The 21,444-nt window shown below is 35.8% G+C and overlaps 1 protein-coding gene across 1 annotated transcript in view; it reads left to right on the plus strand.

Moving 5' to 3' along the window:
* Positions 1-21,444, plus strand: part of LOC107730137 (B-cadherin-like) — a 77,176-nt gene that overhangs the window by 52,805 nt on the left and 2,927 nt on the right. Inside the window, exons 7-14 of the mRNA XM_016540872.1 lie at positions 18,443-18,615; positions 18,700-18,828; positions 18,927-19,112; positions 19,196-19,443; positions 20,067-20,209; positions 20,283-20,507; positions 20,618-20,836; positions 21,116-21,246. Coding sequence (XP_016396358.1) covers positions 18,443-18,615; positions 18,700-18,828; positions 18,927-19,112; positions 19,196-19,443; positions 20,067-20,209; positions 20,283-20,507; positions 20,618-20,836; positions 21,116-21,246 — 1,454 coding nt within the window. The remainder of the gene's footprint in view (positions 1-18,442; positions 18,616-18,699; positions 18,829-18,926; positions 19,113-19,195; positions 19,444-20,066; positions 20,210-20,282; positions 20,508-20,617; positions 20,837-21,115; positions 21,247-21,444) is intronic.

The following is a 21,444-nucleotide window of genomic DNA, read 5'->3' on the forward strand; positions in this document are numbered from 1 at the left end:
GATTATAATGAGTTCTATAGTATTTTGTCGCGCCGCGCCACTCGCGTCCGGTGTAGACACGGTGTAACATTGGTTTTGCTTTGTTTCACAGAACTAATCGTTGCCTGGGTTGCGTACGTATATGTGGGGTGGAGCTATCAAAATAGGGCGTGTTTGTTTTGGTGATTTCAAATGTCAACATTGGCTACCAGAAATCGCTTACCCCACCTTTAAAAAGTGTTAAAATATTGTCTTGTCTCATTCTCGTGAGCCCAATATAGATTGTCAATGTATCGTCTTGTCTTGTGAGCTAAGTGTATCATCACACCCTTATTTCTTATGCAAGCTGAATTTACGCAGATTTGATTTTCCTTCACTAATTTCATCAAATCAAAATCTGTAATATGTTTTGTTTTTGTTTATATTTAAGGCCCGAGCACCAGCTGTGCGAGGATCCTATTGAAATTGTTGTTTCTTCTTCTTCTTCTTCTCCAAAATGAATCGCATTTTTGAGGGCCTAAACATGCTCGAAACCTCATGAAACTTTGCGCACGCACCAGAAGTGGTGAAAATTTACATCTGATATGGGTTTCAGAAGTGGGTGTGGCAAAATGGCTCAATAGCGCCACCTATAAAATGTCAACGAAGTGCCCCTCGAGCTGTGTTTCACATACATGTACGAAATTCAGTAGACACATGTAACACCAATACCTACAAAAAAAAGTCCCCACCCGTACAAAGTCCAAAACCCAACAGGAAGTTTGTTATTTTTAATTTTCTCGGCAAGTTTTGTACCGTTTTTTGCCATTTTCAGCTGTTGCATTTAAACAAACTCCTCCTAGAAATTTAAACAGATCAACACCAAATTTGGTCAGTGTAATCTAATGCCCTTTGTGACGTTAAATTGTGAAGATCTTGAGTTTTCGTTGAAGGGTGTGTCTGTGGCGGGGTGACAAAGTTCGATGTTTCGCCATGGAAAAGGAAATTGTTGTAACTCAGCCATACAATGTCCAATCTGCCCCAAACTTCACACTTTCGATAAGAGTCCTGGTCTGAACACATCTAAAGGCCCATAATCAGTTATAATCATAGCGCCACCTGTTGGCAACAGGATATGTCATGTTTTACACTAACTCAAACATACCATGTTCTAGCTGCATCAAACTTCATATGTTTGAAAAAAGTCCTGGCTTGAAGACATCTACATGCGAATATTCAGTTATAGTCATAGTACAACCAGCTGGCAGCAGGACGTTTGGCACATATAAATGACTTGTACATATTCCTCCTATATTTACCACTTTAAATGCATATTGCTACATATTGCTGTTTTCCTAAAGCCACCAGGTGGCGGTGAGCCCAAGTGTGAGGGCCCATTATTTTCAGTCATTTAAGTATATACCTTTACATTAAAAAAAAATTAAATATCATAACAATTATACAATTTTGTCAAGTGTGTTTTAACTTTTGATCAGTAGAGTATTTGCTGTTTGCCAGCAAACAGTTTAAAACCATGTCTAACAGGGAAACGATCCACCACATCCTCTACGGGTATGACACAGTGATAGATAAGAGCTATCAAGTTAAAACATTTCCCATTTTACAGATTTAAATCTAACAGTATTTAGCTCTCAGTATTAAAAGGTACTTTAGGTCAAACGGTTTTGTCAGTTTAATTATTTTGAATGGAACAATGTCCTATATAATACATACCTAAGGAATAATCCCAAAAACAGGCCAAGATGTTCTGAGTCATTTGCAATTGGTTTAATATTTTAGGTCAAATGATCTTGGAGTTTAATAGATTTAAATGGATGCAATATTCCAATAATACATACCAAATGAATAATCCCAAAAACAGGCATCATGCTACTCAGGGAATAGTATTCTGTTTAATTTGAGTAATATTCTGAGTAATTTGCAGTCAGGCATTCGTCTTCAGCATATTCAACAGATACCAAAGAAAAAAATAACAAAGAAAATATTTAATTCAGTCATGTTCATGTAGTGAGAAATAATCTATCCAATTGTCCAGTATTGCTTATTAGACATTTGTTTTTCATAGAGATTTTTTACTATATAAACATTAAAGGGGTCATATGATGCTTTTTTAAAGATCATTATTTTGTGTGAGCAAGCTTTGCAAAGAGTCCACTATCAGAGAACAGATGCATACAGTGGTCATAAGTTTACATGTGCATTACAGAATGTGCAAAATGTTAATCTTAACATTTTTAAGTTTAAGTTTAAGCTTAAGTTTAAGTTTAAGCTCAAGTTTTTGTGCCTGAATTTTGTGTTTTTATTTAATACTGGCCTGATGAAGCTATTTCACATAACAGAAAATAGATAACATTTTATATAATTTTGTCTTTTGGACTATAAATATCTGTTATGTGAAAAAAAAAACTTCATCAGAACAGTACTAAATAAATTATTGGGGGAAGAAAACAACATGCAATTTTTATCCCTCTTATTTTATTAAAATGAACATTTTGCACATTCTGCAGAGATGTAAACTTTTAAAGACAGATTGAACATGCATAATCCTGTTACAAATAAAGTAATTTTCCTAAATTGATTTGCCTTAGACCTATTTGTAAAATTATGCAGCGGTTTTTTAATTAATTGTTTTGTTGTTTGTTTTACATAGATTGTGTCAATTTTACAGGTACAGAAAAGTGCCTAGAAGATAAAAGTATATTATATCATCAAGATTAGGCTTGTCAAGCAAATAAATGAACTAGCTTATGTGTGGGGAATGCAGAATAATAGCCTAGATGCTATAGCCTGCGTGCTAAAAGCACAAGAACATCCACTGTCTTTAGGCCCTCAAATTGCAGGTTTTTTTTTTTTAACTCCAAATACTATTAATTGGTCACTGAGCTACTGCTTTACCTTCAACAAAACTGAAAATTATTTTGTTATTAAATCTATATTATTATGTAAATCTATGCTATTAAAGCCATATTATATTGCAATTGCAATTAAAATGCAATAATGTAAAATGTGAAAGTTTTGTGCACTGACTCAATTCATAACCTCATTTTTCTTTTTCTCTTCTTTTCTTGTTTTGTAATTTACATAAAATTACAATTAATTTCAGTCATTAAAGTATATACCTTCAGATAAAAAAAATAAAAAATAAATAAATTTTAAAGATCATATCAAACAAAATTCTGTCAGACCTTTGACCAGTAGTGTATTTGCTGCTTGAAATTAACCAGTTGAAAACTGACAATTTTAACACTTCTAAAACCATGTCTAATACGGAAATGATGCACCACATCCTGTATGAGTACAACGCATCAGTTAAAACATGAGACTTATCTCATTTTACAACTTTTAATTATCAGCAGTATAAAGACAGTACAGTCATTCTTTTTGGTACTTTAAGCAGTATATAACAATAAGTTGCTCTAATGCTTAACATATACTTATATTTGTGTATGTGCAGCTTTCACAAAACAGTTTTATTGATGAAGTGGCTTGCACTTAAATGTCTCTTCATGGCTTTTCTCACCAGCTCTGGGTGATTCTGAATCTGCAACCTGGTTAAACAAAATGGTTCTTGTTTCCAGGGCTTGACATTAACTTTTTGCTCACCAGCCACTGTGGCTAGTGGTTTTTCAAAGTTACTAGCCACGCAGAATTTTCACAGGCCACAGTTTTGTTGTTGGGAAACGATTAAAGTTGACTGTGGCGTGCTAATATTTACTTGAGCTACATTTACAACCCTTTTAAATGTAAATGACTGCTGTACACCTCCAAATCAAGACCACATTAAATGCTCCTTTTTATGAAAATATGCAGTCTATTAAAGGCAGGGTATGTGATTTTTCAAAAACACTTTAGAAAACTGATAAAAAGAGTATTGCAACATGACATGAATGCAGCTAGACAGCTACCAGATATCACGTGATTCACACTTATTTACCTTGTTGCTAATAAATTGAATGTAACAAAGAGAACAAATAGCGCTGGATGAAGCTAGATTCAATGCTAAATGCAGTAAAACACTTTGTAAATAGAAACAATTACTCTTTCTAGAGAGTAAACATGAATACACTGAATGTTTTGCCAATGTTTTGCCAAAATGTTAGTATAACAGCTGCAACTGAGGGTGCTCTTGCTTTCTTTTGAGGGTGCTTAGCACCTTTTAGCTCCTCCCTTAAACCAGGCCTGAAGGGGATTATTATCTTTGCAGGTTCTTTGCATGAAGCAGTTTGAAAAACCACTGATCTGTGTCTGTGAACAGCATGTTCTGTCTCTCTCGCACAAGACATTTATGTGCAAGCGACTTTATCAATAAAATCATTTTGGGAAGCCCTAATTAGTCATTCGCATTTACACACTCTCTCTTCCGCTATATCTCTTCAATAACTGCATAGCGACGCTTACAAATTAATTAAAACAAGAGGCTACATATTGAGAGGTAATTTTGAGAAAATTAAGCTGCGTAGAGAATAAGTGGCCATTCGCACTGACAGTATTTTAAGTTGTTGTTGTTGTTTCAGTTGTGAGCATCCACTATATCCAGCGCTTTTTTGTTTTCCTCTGCATGTGAGCATGACCCTAATGGATGTATGGATGTAACAATATATTGAATTTAACTTTTAAGTGTTGTTTTTGCAAAATAAAAAAAATTAAAAGTATTGTGCATTGGCCCATCAACCAATATTTTTAAGCAGCAAACAAAAAAGCTTGTGCCTTCTAAAAATCCAAACAATTAAGACAGTAAGATTGAGTATATATAGGCTATATATATAATTTGTTTTTAAATAACTTTTCTTAAAAATGGTTTAAAGGCTAAAATGTGAAGTTTATCATTTGATAAAACTTTTTGTTTTGCGAAAATCTGAATTGTGAAATTGTGAATCATGTAATTTTACAGTTTAATATGTTGCCCTACCCTGCTCATATGGTAATATTTAAAAAAATAAAATAAAATAAAAAATCCTGCAGGTACCCTGTGAATATATGGAAACAAAGAAAAAGAAAAGACAGTTCAAAGAAAAATAGAAGTCACGTTATCGTTAGCCAGCTAGATGGCCCTGGTGCTGCCAACTCGAAATCTGATTGGTTAAAGCAACAGTTTCATTGCCATTGATTTAAGCTAACAGACGCCAGCAATGTTGATTCTGAAGGCCTTAAGGCAGATTTCTTTGACCCTGGCAACACGATTGCTGAAATATGATTGGATAAAAGCTCTAATATAAACATACACTGCTGGAAGCAGTGCAACCAAGAGAAAAGCTATGAAATGAAGAGAATAGACTATTGGAAATAATTTAATACACATTCATGGAAAAATATATTAAAATACACATTCATAGAAAAATATATTAAACTAAATCAGTGATTCTGATTCTGTTTAGGCCAGCAGAGAAGGCTTTGCTGGCCCTGATGGCCCACCACTGATATTTTCCCTTCTGTTAACTTTTTCTTAAACTTTTAGCATTAAACGATTTAGCATTAAATCATAATGGAATGTTTGCTAAAATTGTTGGATGTGGCACAGCCCTACCTTTAAAATTTTCCGCCACTGTCACAATGTAATGTACAATTTTCACCAAAAAAAAAAAAGTGCAATCATTATTTATGATTGTCTTGCATATAATTTGGACACTAGATGTCAGCATTACTCTCGCTCTCTTAGTAATGAAGAGCCTTATAATTCTTGTGAAAAAAAATGCATAGAACTAAAGTTACACACAGGTGAAATCAAAACATTAAAATAAGTTTAGCGTTAATGTCTGGTTTAGCTTTTTTTCATCATAGATCTTAGTCATCTCATTTTGTGAGAGAAGTGTTTTTTATTCTCTTAATTAGAGAATAGCTAAAACATTGAAATTTTGCTTTATAAATCAGCTTGAATATCAGCTATTCATGCTAACATTAAATTAACTCTATAAAGTAGTTGGGTCAGATAAAAGATAAAAGTACTGTGCATACTCATTTTAAATAAACGTAGAGTCAGGTACAATTAAAGTAACAGTCCACTAAGACAAACGTTACATATATCCCTGTTGTACACACACACACACACACACACACACACACACACACACTCACACACACACACACAGTGGTTGCCATAATTAGTAGAATAATAGTATTTTCACCAGCTAAAAATGGTCAGTTATTTCTGTCTTTTGCTGTAGTGTGTCAGTAGGAAATATCAGTTTACATTTCCAAACATTCATTTTGCCATTAATTGTAATAATCCAGTGAGATTTTTGTTTGCACAAGGATTCTGACAACAGCCAGTGCTCCACACAGAGATCTGATCTCATCATCTTCCAGTCTGTCTGGAATGACATGAATGACATGTATTGCTGGTCGATGCAAAACATCATCCTCAGGTTATGAAGAACATGTAAGCAAGATTAAACGCTTGCTAATGTAATATAGTCAATTATAATATATGTATGTAATATATAATATATGTATTTATACCTTTTTTCCGAGAGTGTATCAAGCAAACTACTATAAATTATTTTCCAGCTAAGTCTTATCAGCGACCTGTCAGTGCTATGAGACCCTGAATCACCTCTTCAACAGGTTTTGAGCCTCTTGCCTACACAATGAGGCTCCATTGTTTGTGTCAACCTGCCTGAGCTTGAAAAACCTGTTTATAAATGAAGACTGAATACACTTCCCACATGCCACATGTTTCTGCCCAGTTCAAAAGTGCTCAGATACCTCATGCATGCAGTCTCCACTGTCAGTACAAAAGCAGACTTGTTTTTACGACAAGCTTCTCTACTGGCTGTACAAACAGTACTTTTATAAAGTCATAATAGAAGTCAGCTACATCGGTAAATCCTCCTATGCAGTGTACTCCCATTTTAAAAACAAAAGTATAATACTGAGAAGGATTTTTTTTTTTTTTACAGAGGGAATCATTTGTTTTCATTTTTACTATATGTAATCAATTTATCAGTCTTCCTGTATCTCCAATATCCCTTTCCACCCTGTTAGTCTTGTGAAATATATTCAATTTAAGTAATAAAAGCCAGTTTCATAATGACATCATCCACTAGGAAGTGACATTCAAGAAGTGAACTGTTCATGGGGAAAACAACAGCACAAACATCAGTCAGCATTCGATTTGATGACAGCATTTCACACAAACATATTCATGTTTTAAAGTTAATGTAATATATGTACAGAAAAAGCTACTGCACACAGCAAATGCATGAGTGTTCATTTCTTGGTGTTACTTGTGAGTGTTTCAGTGATTCAGTAATTGTAACACTCCTTTGTACAAGACATATAACACTGCTGAAGCATGAAATGGCATGCAAGTGTTGGTGTTGTTATTGGCAGTAGTGTTGTTCAGCTCTAATTAACCACATCTCATAGTAGGCAAGATAAAGTCAATGAAATATAGGCTACAGTGGTGGCCAAAATTATTAGACCACTAGTATTTTCACCAGTTAAAAATGGTTTTAAGGCAGTTATTTCTGTCTTTTGCTGTAGTGTGTCAGTAGGAAATATCAGTTTACATTTCCAAACATTCATTTTGCCATTAATTGTAATAATCCAGTGAGATTTTTGTCTGACAACAGCCAGTGCTCCACACAGAGATCTGATCTCATCATCATCCAGTCTGTCTGAAATAGAAATAACTGACTTTAAACCATTTTTATCTGGTGAAAATACTAGTGTTCTAATAATTTTGGCCACCACTGTATAAAAATGTGTATAGTTTCAAGAGACATTATGATAATATTTATGTGAATACCAGGTCACAGAGGGATAAGGGGCAATGAAGTGGTGATTGGGTTAGCAAAAAAGGCTTTGGAAATTGAAGAGGTCATGAACATTTCACATATCACAGAACATCAGCTTTATGAAACAACAAGAATTAGGATAGCATAAATAAACATCCAATGTGGAAATGTGAGCAATGTGGAATAGAGGAGTCAGTAGAATTTGTTTCTGCCAAAGGTATTCTTAGGAACAGGAAATATTTAAGAGGGATATAGGGGATATATTTAATATTAGAAAGTGTATTCCATTATTTAAAGAAAACAGGGTTGATTAAAAGGTTTTTTTCTCTCTTTCTTTCTTTTGGGTGCAATAATGGGTAAACTCTGGTCCACACTCCAACACAGTAGGTGGCGATAATGCATCTTAACGTTGGTGCCACCCGCCATAAAACCGAAGAAGTTTTAAAGGGTTAGTTCACCCAAAAATGAAAATTAGCCCATAAATTACTCACCCTCAAATCATCCTAGGTGTATATGACTTTCTTCTTTCAGACGAATCCAGTCGGAGTTATATAAAAAAATTGTCTTTGATCTTTCAAGCTGTTTAATGCCACTCAGCGGGTTTTGCATGCATCAGTCCAAAAGAAGTTAAATAAAAATGCCCATTCATTAAAAAAAAAGTGTCTCACACGGCTCCGGGGGTGAACAAAGGCCTCCTGTAGCGATGGATGGATGGGCGCTTTTTATTTAACTTCTTAAATATTGATTGAATGTCATGTTGATTGAACCTTTTCCATCATAAACTTGCTGTATTTATAGAACAGAAATAGCATTCACTTTAATTGGTCTGGTGTTGTGGCAATTTTCTATTTCAATAAAGGTATGAGACAAAAGTCTTTAAGATTTATTTTCTTGCAAGAAAAGGTCAACAGTCATACAGATTGGCTTGCAAAGTGTGACAAAGAGGCAACACCCCAACTCAACATTTATACCATCATCAAATCCGGATGCTTTGATCTCATCCGATCATAATGCATATTCAACATATATGTCCATTTAAGGCGTCTAACTATGTCCTCCAGATGCGTTTCTAAGAAGCCAGGACGTCTAAAAAGCTGACATAACATTTTCTTGTCTCTCACTTGTCTTGCACTTAGATTTCCTGTTATGTCTCGTCTATCTCATGACAAACTTAAGCACATTAATTAGACATTCAATAAAGAAAGAACACTCATAGAGTAAAGCAAATAAAACTACTAATAATATGAATAAAAAATAAAATTTCCTCCACATCTGGTTTTGTGTTGTCTAGGTAGGAACCAGCATTCCAGTATTTTTGGAGGAAGTTGAATCTGCACAGCCCTTCCTGTGAAACAACTATATGCGCTGAACTTTACTGTTTGCAACTGTAACACAACTGATCCACATATCCTGCGATTTTTCATCTGCTCAATGTTGTTGAAACAAGCACTGCTGTGCCGTGTTGCAAAGTCATAGGTATTGACTCAGCTTCTGACATTTAGCAACTTAGACACAGTACTTACATTCACTGACATGTACAGGGCTTGAAGTATTACAGACCATCTGATTAGCAGCTTTCATATTATTTCTGATGACAGAAATGTGCATTCATCATTTATTTTAAAAGTGAACCTTCCATGATGTAAATTGGCTTGTGCATTAATAAAGAACTAGTTTGTTAAAAAAAAAAAACTGTTTGCATTTTGCCTTTAATTTGAAAAGACTGTGATCCCAGACTAAAGTTTAATTAAACTTTATGGATTGTTTTAATGTACTCTCAATGTTGTTATTAATGTCACTCTGCAAGTTGTCACACATTTTTTCCTCACTGTCAACCCTCCTAATTTAACCTGGTTGGAATACAGTAACATCAACTCGTCACACTGAAGTAAAAAAATATCCAGCATTAAAATACATCTTAATAATGTTAAATTGTCACTCTTTACTCTGTTTTGAAGAAAATTAACTCCCTGTGGTGTGGACCAGAGTTGTTTTACAGTGTAAATGTAACTCTGCCTTAGTGTTATAACACTCTTAAAAATGTTACTTTGATTTTGAAAAGTTTGAGACAATATGTTCACTCACTCAGAGCTGATTGTAACTCTAAAAGAGTTGAATTAACACCAATGAATTTGCTGTGCAGAACAGGAATGACCCTGCTAGATCATTCATTTGCATTGTACATGTTGACCAGGCCATTAACTTAAATTGACACAGCAAACCCACAGTGTGTGTAACAAATGGGGAGATTTGGGGTGTGGTGGGATTGCTCAGATAAACCTCAGGCTCTACCTTCAAGGAGCAGGTCCTCCCACCCTAATGACTGCTGCCTGTCTGAGCAGTAATGTGTCACCTATTTTACATGACAGAAATGTCTTTAGAACTATATTTCTTTAACACATACTTGTAAGTTAAAAATAGTTGTTGCTGTTTCATATTTTTGTGAAAAAGGTAATACGGGATTCAGCATTCTTAACATTGATGATAATAATAAGAAATGTACCTGAACACCAGATCAGCATAAATGATCTCTGGAGTAATGGCTCTTGAAAATTCAGTTTGCCATCGCAGGAATAAATTACATTTTAAAACACATCCAAACAGAAAACAGTGATTTTAAATTGTAATAATATTTCACAATATTGCTGTTTTTACTGTATTTTTAATCAAAGGTATGTAGCCTTGGTGAGCATATAATATGCTTTTCAAAAACAATAGAAAAATCTTAATTTAAGTAGTGTAGTGTATCTCTATATATGTGTATGGGTATTGTGCAGTCGGGGGCATTTTACTACATTTATATAGATGTGTATGTGACAAACTTGGAGCTTAAAACTACATACCGCAAGGATATTATAAAAACAAAATTGTCAAGAGGGGCTGTTTACTATCAACATATGCTGTGGATAAATATGCTGTGCACTTGGGTGACAGTAAAAGTAACTGCCTTACTTTATGTTTTTATGTCCTTTAATTTGTATTGCTTCTATTTTCATAAGTGTGATTTGGGCCACTGTTTTTCTATATACAGAGTTCTGGCATGAAACTCTAGATGGCGCAGTCCGATAGGTCTGGCTCAATCTGACCTGGCGACATCATTGTCACATGGCAGTATTGTGCAGTCGGGGTCATTTTACTACATTTATACAGATGTGTATGTGACAAACTTGGAGCTTAAAACTACATACCGCAAGAATATTATAAAAACAAAAGTGTCCGCTGTGATCTTGAAACAGAAACAAGTGACTAGTGAAGTAAATATCTTGATGTCATAAAATCCCTCCCTGAGAACCGATAGCCAGCCCTATATCTTCAGTTTCTGCCTTGTGACGTCACACCCATTTCCAGTAAGATTTGGTAGAGACTACCTGAACTTAAGGCTGAACGTCAGCTATACTTCCTTATTTGTTAATAGCACTGTCAGACCGTCTACGATTGTTCCGCTCCTGAGCAGACTAGTATTGACTCAGGGGGAGGGTGTTTAATATACAGAGGCATTAAGTCACAAGACAACTACATGCCTCTAGCTATAAGGCTCAGTAGGAGATGGGAGGTCCTCTTATGCATTACTAAGCAACAAAAGGCCCAGCGCAACACAAGACCAGTCTTGTCCTATGGCTGCGAAACCAAGGTGCTATCAGACGGTTCGGCATTGCAGCTGCTTTCTCTTCCAAATCTGGGAAGACAAGTCATGATGCACTATGAACACGACACCGCAAGCAAACATGATACCAAAAGTTGTACAAGCATAAACATTTCATGGAGCCTAAAAGCCCTTTTCGATAATGATGGGCTTTTAAGGCTGATGGACATGAGAAGTCCATCATTGTGAAGGGGGAAGGGAGCATTGGAGCTGGAGTACATGTTGACAAAGTTTATTAGAGTTCATACCCATTAACAAATAAGCAACATCTTGTACATTGTGCTGGTTAAAAGCTCTCATAATAGCATGCAATTGCATTCGTAATTATTCGCACAGGAAATATTGATTTGAGTGAAAGAGTCATAGTATCGAAGCAGAGCACTTTGAAGTGGATGAGTGGCTTTGATAGTGTAATGCGGAACTGGTTTCTCCATAGCAAGATAAGCTACCATCCCCCACAGTTTTTTTTTACAGCACCTCGCCCAGCTTTAAAAACTCACCAAACATCTCCAAACTTTTTTGTTAAAATCACATAACACAGCTCAGAGGACATTCAAAGGTTCCTCTTTAGAGAGTTTTTCCGGAAAATCCTACCAAACAAAGCTGAGAACAGTTGAAGTGATTGTACTTGCAAATGCCACTTTTAAAGTGTTGTAAAATATGAATTATCTTTACACTGAAAGGCAATTTTTATTCCTAACAGAGCACAACAGTAAATGATATGAAAGCAAAGAGCATTTCCGCTGGCGGCTGGCAGACAGAGCACAGTGTCTTTTTGAACAAAAACAGTACTGCGTAATCATTAACTTAGACCTCCACTGCTGACCTTGTAACCAGTGTAAATGATTTCACACTGAACGCTATTTATGGATGTACATCAAACTAGTGGCACAGGCACTCTTCTTCAATTGCAATGATTCAACTTAAAATAGTATGGACTGCACTTGTGAGAGTGCTTTTATTTTGCATTGTTATGATTTGATTCATTTTTTTATTGAAATTATATTATGTGCAAAACAATTTAAGTGACCATTTAAACTATTGAAATGAAATTGACATTTCAGAATTTCTTAATATCTTCATCTTGTGCTTGAAAGTGCACAAGGAAATCTGACTTTTTGAAAGAATTACAAAGTCCACAATTGTGATGTATGCAATTTGATATTTCATTTTTATAATACATTAATTTATTTTTTTATTTCAAAATGTATTTGCATGTTTAAATAGGATTTTAAGACTTTATAGGCAAGTGCACTGATTATTAGTAGCAACAAACATTTTTGTTAGTACAATAAGTCTGCACACAGTCAAAATAACTACATTTATTTAGACCCAATGTCATGGCCTAAAAATTGAAATCAAGTTGGCAATGAGGCACACATTTAAATCCAAGGCTACTCTTGCAGCAGCACTCATGATATATTAACCAAACTTAAATAAAACAGAAAGTGTGAAGACAAGGCAGAGATGTATTTTCAAGCAAAAAAAAAAAAGGTTCCCATGCTGAAAACTATTTCTCTCTCTTTCTAAAAGATACACCGCTCAGAACAGCCTTTGGCTCAGTCTGGGAACGGTATGCAGGCATTGGTCACATTCTACTCGGAGCATATAATGTTTTCTCCTGCAATATTTGTCCTCTGGGCTTATCTACAGCCAGAGATAAGCGGACTCCAAACAAATGATTAACAAAATATTCATTGTCTTCTTTCCTAGGTGCTCAGATAAATGTCAAGCCTTTCTCCAAATTCACATATGGAAACACACTGAAACTGTAGACTTTTTGTTTTAACAAATTTTAATTAGCAGGGCTTCATTTGCACTCGCTATACCTAATTAAAATCTGTTATATGTATGTATGTATGTATGTGTATTCATTTCTAAAACCCTCACTAAATAGTGCTTTTTCTTTTAGTCTAGGGTTGTCGTCGTGTTACAAAGTCAATGGTCCTCTACTACAAAGTACTACAAAGACAGATATTAGAAAAACACATTAAAGCCAACTTTAATGCCAAGCAAGGACTGAGAGCAACTATTACAACAATTCTCAGTTACTTCAAGGATGAAGAATACAATGTGTTCCTTTGTAAGGGCTTTTTAAGGTCAGCTGAATAACATTCATATTTTTGAGTTTTGTGAGAAGAAACAAACTCTCACAGTTACAGTGCAGTTTAGTGACCTAGTATTGTATGTCGGAAGAAAACCAGGTCATAAACATTCATCCTGCAAAACTTAATTTCTAAAATTACAAATAAAATAAGGAGGTTGGTTTTGTGTTTAGCTAATGAACTTACCCTGACAAAAACAACAGAAACTGAGATATATTCTCTCCTGACGTATAATTACAATGATAATGGAGGAGCCATTAAATCTTGTTGTTTACAAAAAGAGAAATAAAGCACTAAGAAAAGACAGAACGGCTTAAGAAACTTTCTCCTGAAACTAGACAAATTTTTACCAAGATCTGTTGAAAACAAAATGCTTATGTTAAAGGTATTGTGATCACATTGGAAACTCATGATCAAACTCGGCTTATGAAACCCAGGCTATCTTGGGGGCCTGAGGCATCCCAAGCTGAACAGAAAGTATACAAGGGGCACTAGCAGACATGCTGTTTTCTGTTCTCTCACTCGCAATTAGTTATGGATATCCGAGTAATCCGTTAAATTAATGAATATATTAAGGTCAATAATATAATACAAAGCAAGCATTATGGGCCTTTTTAGGGAGGTTGTTGTGGCATTGTTGGGGGATGGGGCCTGATGACTCTACCAAAGTCATAATCATTGCATCAACCTTAAAGGAAATCATCAGGGTCACAAGAAATGCAGATCGAATGAGTAACTACTATGGAAGATGTGCAATATGATTAACTGGAAGCTAAAGCTAAAATTGTTCAGAGTTCACATGACTACATGTATATGTGAATGGGATCCATTGGGAACAGACACTATTTGTATAGCTTACTGTATATGAGCAGACTACCCTGAGCCAAGCACACACACAAGGTTACTATGTTTATTTTCCACATATTAACATATAACTCAGTAGGGTGTTCTATAATGTGTTTATTTTTCCTATGTAGTTTCCATTGGTAGGTGGGGTCTATAAACAATTTCCCTTACCAAATCATACATTTTCATATTAACAGGAACAATATAGTTTGATCTTTTTGTTTTAGAAAACTAGTTCTTTAAATCTACCAGCAGATGTATCATTCCTAATCCATTTCAACATCAAAACAGCCTATGTCAGGGGGATTTTTCAGTGTTAAATTCATGAATGGAGTTTTTCACTTCAGCGAAGTGAGTGAACAGCAGTTGCACAGTCTTTTAAAGAGTTGAGTGAGATGTTATCTAGGGTGTTTGAGAAGCGACTGGTCTTGTAGCGCCTACACTTCAGCAGTGTACATATTTCACACGTAGTTCACTAATCCGGGGATTTTCGAATATTTAAATCTTCCTTTTTTTTTTTTTACCTGTGTTAGAAGTGTCTAAAAGGCATACATACCCATATGTGGACATGGTAGCCTAATTACCGGATGGGCGAGGTCACCTGGCTGCGTCAGATCCGAAGCTACCTGCTGAAGACCATTTCCTCAATTTGCGGCTGTTGAGACGCTGGAAGGAGCAGCTGTGTTATACTTTAAATACTTAGAAGGATTAAGACGCTGAAGGATTTTTTTGAGACTTTTAGCGTGTCGAATGGCGTGTGTAAGGATTGTGCGATTGGGAGTTATCGTTTTTCTTTGTCAGGTAAGTTTTTTTTTTTTTTGATCTTCGAGTTGGCTAATACTGAAAATGGACGCGCAGTTTCGGACAATGAAGTCTTCGGTTTGTTATACTTTTTGTCTTATTTGTTTTATTTATTAATTTGTATTTTTTTTTGTCAGGTATTGTCGTGTGGATATGCGGAGAAGTCGGTATGTACACCTGGATTTGAGTCGGAGTTATTCGTTTTTAAAGTGCACAGAGATCACCTTCACATTGGGAAAAGACTAGGAAGAGGTAGGCTGTTTTCACATCTCATTAAAATGCTAAAGCAACTGAACGTTGTTTAAAAAAAAATAAAATTGTTTTTTTTTTTTTTTTAACAACGTTCAAAGTACACTAGCTCTGCCGGTTTCAAAAACGCGATGCTAACTCTTACGTTAAATCTGGTCTCACCTTAAGTTTGATTTTGTCGTTAGTGTTTCGTTATAAGGCTATCTTGTCGCATGTAGGACATTACCGGACCTGTTCAAATTCATATTTCAGTTCGTAGAAAACTCTCTGTACGTTAACACTTTGATAGCCACACGTTCCTCCTTTAGTAGCAGGTAAGTTAAGTTTCGTCCTTCCTGGTGTTGAAAAGCACACCAGTGAACGAGGTAAACAGTTGTTGATGTTATGTTTTGTCTTAACCGGTAAATTAATTAAACCGCGTTTTAGATCTCTTATGTCAGGGTGTGAGGTCAGGGGTTAAATCAAAGTCTCTGAAATATCATGTTTAAGTGCTTACTGAAGCATGAGATTTCAGACTTTGCAGGTGTTGTGAAATGTGACTAATTCAGAGCCAGTGAGTTTCTGTGGGTGTGGGACCAGGAGATTAGGGTCAACAAATTCAACATTAAGCATTTTCACTTTCTTTTTTTTCTTTTTTAATCTTTGAAATTATCCTAGTTATTTTTATTTTTGTAATGCCCTGTATTTTACATTTCTAACACTTCTATTTTAACATGTATTTAATGCAATTGGTTTTGCGTGTGGTGTCATGTCTGTTCCCCCCCAGTCAGGTACTTTCCATAAAAAGTGATGCCAGTTAAAGTCTGTATGTGGTTTTAGTTTTGATTTTTATCCTCTGATCTCACAACATTACTACATTTAGTAATTTAAAACATTTAATGATTGGGAGGGTGGATTATCTTGATGTTTTAGGATGTTTTTTTTTTCCCTCATCCGCTTTATCTAAAACTATCTAACCATTTTGTATGGATTAGCTTCATGCTTGCCATATACTGATTTATCCTTTTATACTAACTTTTTTTTTTTTACCAGATTTGGTTTCTTATTGCAATTGATCTGTAGTTTATCTCTGTACATCTTGAAGGGAGCATCCTTTCAGTGTCCCACTAATGGTGGCTTATTCTTAAGGGCTGATTGGTTTCACCACTTCCTTTCAGACCACTAATGGATGGCAGCACTGCCATTGCACAACCTCTGTATAGTGGGATAGTGTTTGTTTAAATGAATTATGCTGTGTAGTTTTGGTAAAAGGACTGACACAGTATGCATTATTCTGAAGCTGAGAAATGGTGGACATAAAGCGTGCCTGTGAGTTATGACGCATGCAAAACATAGGACTTTATATTATAAATCGAAATTCTTTATTATGATGGGATGCAGTGCATTGTTGTCTTAGGTACCCTCAAAACCCCATCAGTAGCTATTTCCATCCACTTTTTTTTTTTTAATGCAAGTTTTGGGATTTTGCGTAAATACAACTCGATGGAAATGCCAATACAAAATATTAAAATGTGCATATAAAACGAACACGCTAAATTGTGGTAGGTTTTTTTTTATCCAATAAGACATGCTAATAAAAAAAAAGTTGGAAACACATTTACCGAATAAGTTTCTTGATGTGCAACAAACTTACTGGCTTTGCCTCAGCAGATCATGTAATTGGGTAACTGCACTAACCAGCTCACCAATCTCATCGCCTACCTTCTCAAATGGTATTTTAATAAATTTGGAATGTCTGAGCCAAAGTCTGTCATCAAAATGATTTGGTATAATTACCTACCATAACTGTCTCACACGATTGCATTCACAAACATCAGAATAGATGAAAACTTAAACCCTTTCATCAAATATGAGATTTGTTCTTTCAAACTAATACAGGGCGGCAGCTTTATTGTTATAAATTGCCCATTATTACAATGAATCTCTTAAACAATTATTATTGTGGGTGGAAAAACAAACTTGGCAAGTAGCTTCCCCTTATGCTTAAACAACATCTGTTAGTTTATTGGTTTGAAAATTTTGATGGATTGAAAGTTGTGAAGTAGTAAGCATCATAAATTGACTTTTCTTTAACTTTCAGTAACTTTCAATAACTGCGATGGAAGAACAAGAACACTCTTTCAGTCCGTTGACAAGCGGTTTGATGTGAACACGGATGGGACTGTAACGCTGAAGAGACAAGTGACTCTTCATGAAGGCCACAAGGTGTTTTCTGTGCACGCTTGGGACTCCAATGGCAAGAAGCACACTGTATCTGTCAAAGTTGAGCGTACCCACCATCATAAGGAACATCACATGGATACGGTCATGAACATCTCCTCTCCAGAGGTACGAACACATTTAATGCAAGAAGCCTGCTGTGCAATACAGTGCAAGCCTGACCTCTACTGGGCACTTCAGTTTTTGTTTGGTACTTTACTGTGGTACTTCAAATGGATGGTTATTAATTTCTGTACATGATTACAATTAATTATTGAAGACGTGCTAAATGAATTCAGTTTTCCATCCATACTGATGAATGTCATTTGTCGCAGCCCATTGGTCTCATAAACACAAAATGAGTCTGCAGATGCTTCATTCATGCAGTGCAAAAACCTAATGCCGAAGATTTCCTAAACTTTGTTCTGTATTCTGCTCCATTTATTATATGTACATCAAGCTAGGAAACGAAGGGTTCTCAAATGAACCTAAATTGGTTTATTAAATGAAAATGAGTCTGCAGATGCTTCATTCATGCAGTGCTAAAACCTAATGCCTAAGATTTCCTAAACTTTGTTCTGTATTCTGCTCCATTTATTATACATAGTGGAATAATGTACATCAAGCTAGGAAACGAAGGGTTCTCAAATTAACCTAAATTGGTTTATTAAATGGCTGCCCAAAATTTTACTCCCCATTTATTAATACTGTTTTTACCAGAACAATTTTAGTAGTCAGTAGCTGTAATAAACATGTTCATGTTCAAAAGTTTCGTGTTGCCTTGGTCACGCACAGAAATTAGCAAATGTTGTTTTTCATATTTACTACTACAAAATCTGCACTGCCTTTAATTGTAAACAATAGTCTTTATTTTCTCCTCAAAGATGATGAGTTTATGACAGTCACAGCCACTGATGCAGATGACCCAGAAACGTACAACGGTATAGTCAACTACGCAATTGTCAGCCAAGAGCCACCATTTCCAAAATCAAACATGTTTGATATCAACATTTTATCTGGAACCATTCGTGTGCGAGAACCAGACATGGACAGAGAGGTGAGAAGTGACATTTGATGAATCTCAAAAGTGGTGATAAAATTACTTAATGTAAACAAACTCATCAGCTATGTTTCTTTTCAGCAATGGCCCAGATATACTTTGTTAATTGTGGCTACTGACATGGAAGGAAAAGGTTCGTCAACCACTGGCACAGCTGTTATTACAATTACTGACAGCAATGATAACCCTCCTCAGTTTGAGCAAACTTCGGTAATGTATATTTATGCATTTAGAATTGTTTTACTCTACCACGTGTAGGTGTTTGAACTCATTAATTCTTATATCTACACACCATGCATATCTTTTAGCACGTCGTATCTGTCCCAGAGAATAAAGTAGGCCATGTAGTGGCCAAACTTGCAGTTTCTGATGGAGATGAAGTTGGATCACCGGCCTGGTCAACCAAGTATCGGATTATTAGTGGTGACAAGGGTGGGTTTTTCAATGTCAGTACTGGACCCACCCAGCTGGAGGGCATCATCACCACTGTTAAGGTACTGTGTGTTGCTCATATGTTTGCCCAGACAATTGGTTGTGATGACATGCTTTAGTAAAATACGCTTTCTTTTCCGTTTAGGCCCTGGACTTTGAGAAGACCAAGCAGTACGTTCTGTCTGTGATTGTTGAGAATGATGATCCATTTGCCGGTTCTTTGCCCACTTCCACTGCCACAGTCACAGTGAATGTAGAAGACGTAAATGAACCTCCTGAGTTTAATCCAAAAGAGAAGATTATCTTCAAACCTGAAGATGCAGCAGTTGATACTGAATTGGTTACTTATACAGCCACTGATCCAGACATTGGAAAATCACAGAAGATAATGTAAGATATGAAATATATTTTAATCATTTCCTTTTCTGGCTGATTTCTCTAGAAATGTCTTCAATGTTTTATAGTGAACAAAAATCCAATGGACTTCCATAGATGTGCTCTTCGTAAATTCAGACCTTTTCTTTTACATGCTCTAATTTTCAAAGTTTAGGTGTGAATGCTTAGAAGACTACTAAATTCACTTCACTAGTATAACTTTTGAGAACCACCTTTCCACTGTCAAAACTCTTCTACCCAGCCATAAAACCACAGCATATACTTTTAACTTCACATTTTGAAATCTCCGTGTCTGGTCAAACCAACATTAAAAGGTTAGTTCACCCAAAAATGAAGATTTTGTCATTATTACTTACCCTCATGTTGTTCCAAACCCATAAGACTTTAGTTCATCTTCAGAACACAAATTAAGATGTTTTTGATTAAATCCGAGAGCTTTCTGACCCTGTATAGACAGCAATGCAACTACCATGTTCAACGCCCAGAAAGGTAGTAAGGACATCATTAAAATAGTCCATGTGACATCAATGGTTCAGCTTTTTATGAAGCTACTAGAATACTACTTTTTTTTTTTTTGTACGCAAAGAAAACAAATAACTTCCTTCAACAGTTTCTTCTCTTCTGCATCAGACTTCGATTGCTGGCTGGCTCAGTGTGTCTCCAGAGACTGGAGTGATTAAAGTCAGAACCCTTATGGATAGAGAATCCGCTTATGTCAAAGATGGAAAATACAGAGCTATCATTTTGGCCGTGGATGATGACGGTAATTTGTGATTCTAGGTAGAAGGAATTCTTGCAGCATAGCCTTTTTCTAATATGTTTGTGCTTGTGTGCAGCAGCATCTCCAGCAACTGGCACAGGAACCCTGATAATTGAATTGGAGAATGTAAATGACAACGCTCCTTTTATAAATGAAAGGAATGTAAGAGTTTGCAATCGTGGATCAGCCCCAGTTCTTCTCTCTATAACGGACAAAGATGGACCTCCTTATGGTGCACCCTTTAGCGTTGAGACCCAAGGAGAAACCAGTAAAAACTGGTCCACCTCAATGAATGACACATGTGAGCAATTTCTAATGTTTTAAGAAATTCAACTAATTCTTTCACATTAAAATGGTTGGCTGGTTGGTAGTGGCTACACATGTCTAACTATTATAATGTGCCCATTTCAGCAACTGGTGTTTTTCTGCATCTCAAGTCTCAATTGGAGCAGGGGGACTACAATGTAGTCCTGAGAGTGTTTGATCAACATAAGCTGTATCAGGACAGCTCCATTCAAGCAACTGTGTGTGACTGCACAGGAGATGAAGTCCGGTGTACTGACAAACTGGTAGCAGGGATGCCACTATCTGGAGTGCTTGGGATCCTGGGAGGAATCTTGGCTCTGCTGTGTATGTAGTTTCTCTCATGCATGGTGTAAACCAGCTACAGTAAACAATTGTAGCTGGTTTACTTCGTTGTTATAGTCAATGCAGTGGGCATACAGTAACTGTATGCTCTGTATACTGATCATTTTAGCAACCGTAGTTTGTCTTCCAGGTGTTGTGTGCATATAGACGGTTGGTGTATATAAACTATACTGCAGAAATGGACTTTTCAGTTTAATTCCTTATTACCACTGAATTTTAAAGTTTGCTATTGTAAGTTATGTTGTGTTTCTTGTACCACAGTGCTCGTTCTTCTTCTGCTTTTGTTCCTGAGGAGGAAAAGCGGTACCAAAAAAGAACCCCTCCTTCCTGAAGATGATGTAAGAGACAACATCTACTATTATGATGAGGAAGGCGGTGGAGAAGACGACCAGGTTGGTTTTAATTTGAATAAATTTATCAGTTTTTGATGGCTGAATTCATAGTGTTTGGTTAAACTTGAAACAAAATATTGACAGTCACGCATCCTGTTTTTTTTTTGTTTTTTTTTATTGCAGTCAGATCTTGCCTGCAGCGCTCAAGCATAGTGTACAAATGTCTTTTTTCTTAACATCTTTTTGCAATATAAGCGT

The sequence above is a fragment of the Sinocyclocheilus rhinocerous genome, unplaced genomic scaffold, assembly GCF_001515625.1.
Source record: "Sinocyclocheilus rhinocerous isolate Xijiao unplaced genomic scaffold, SAMN03320098_v1.1 scaffold36, whole genome shotgun sequence".
NCBI classification, from domain to species: Eukaryota; Metazoa; Chordata; class Actinopteri; order Cypriniformes; family Cyprinidae; genus Sinocyclocheilus; species Sinocyclocheilus rhinocerous.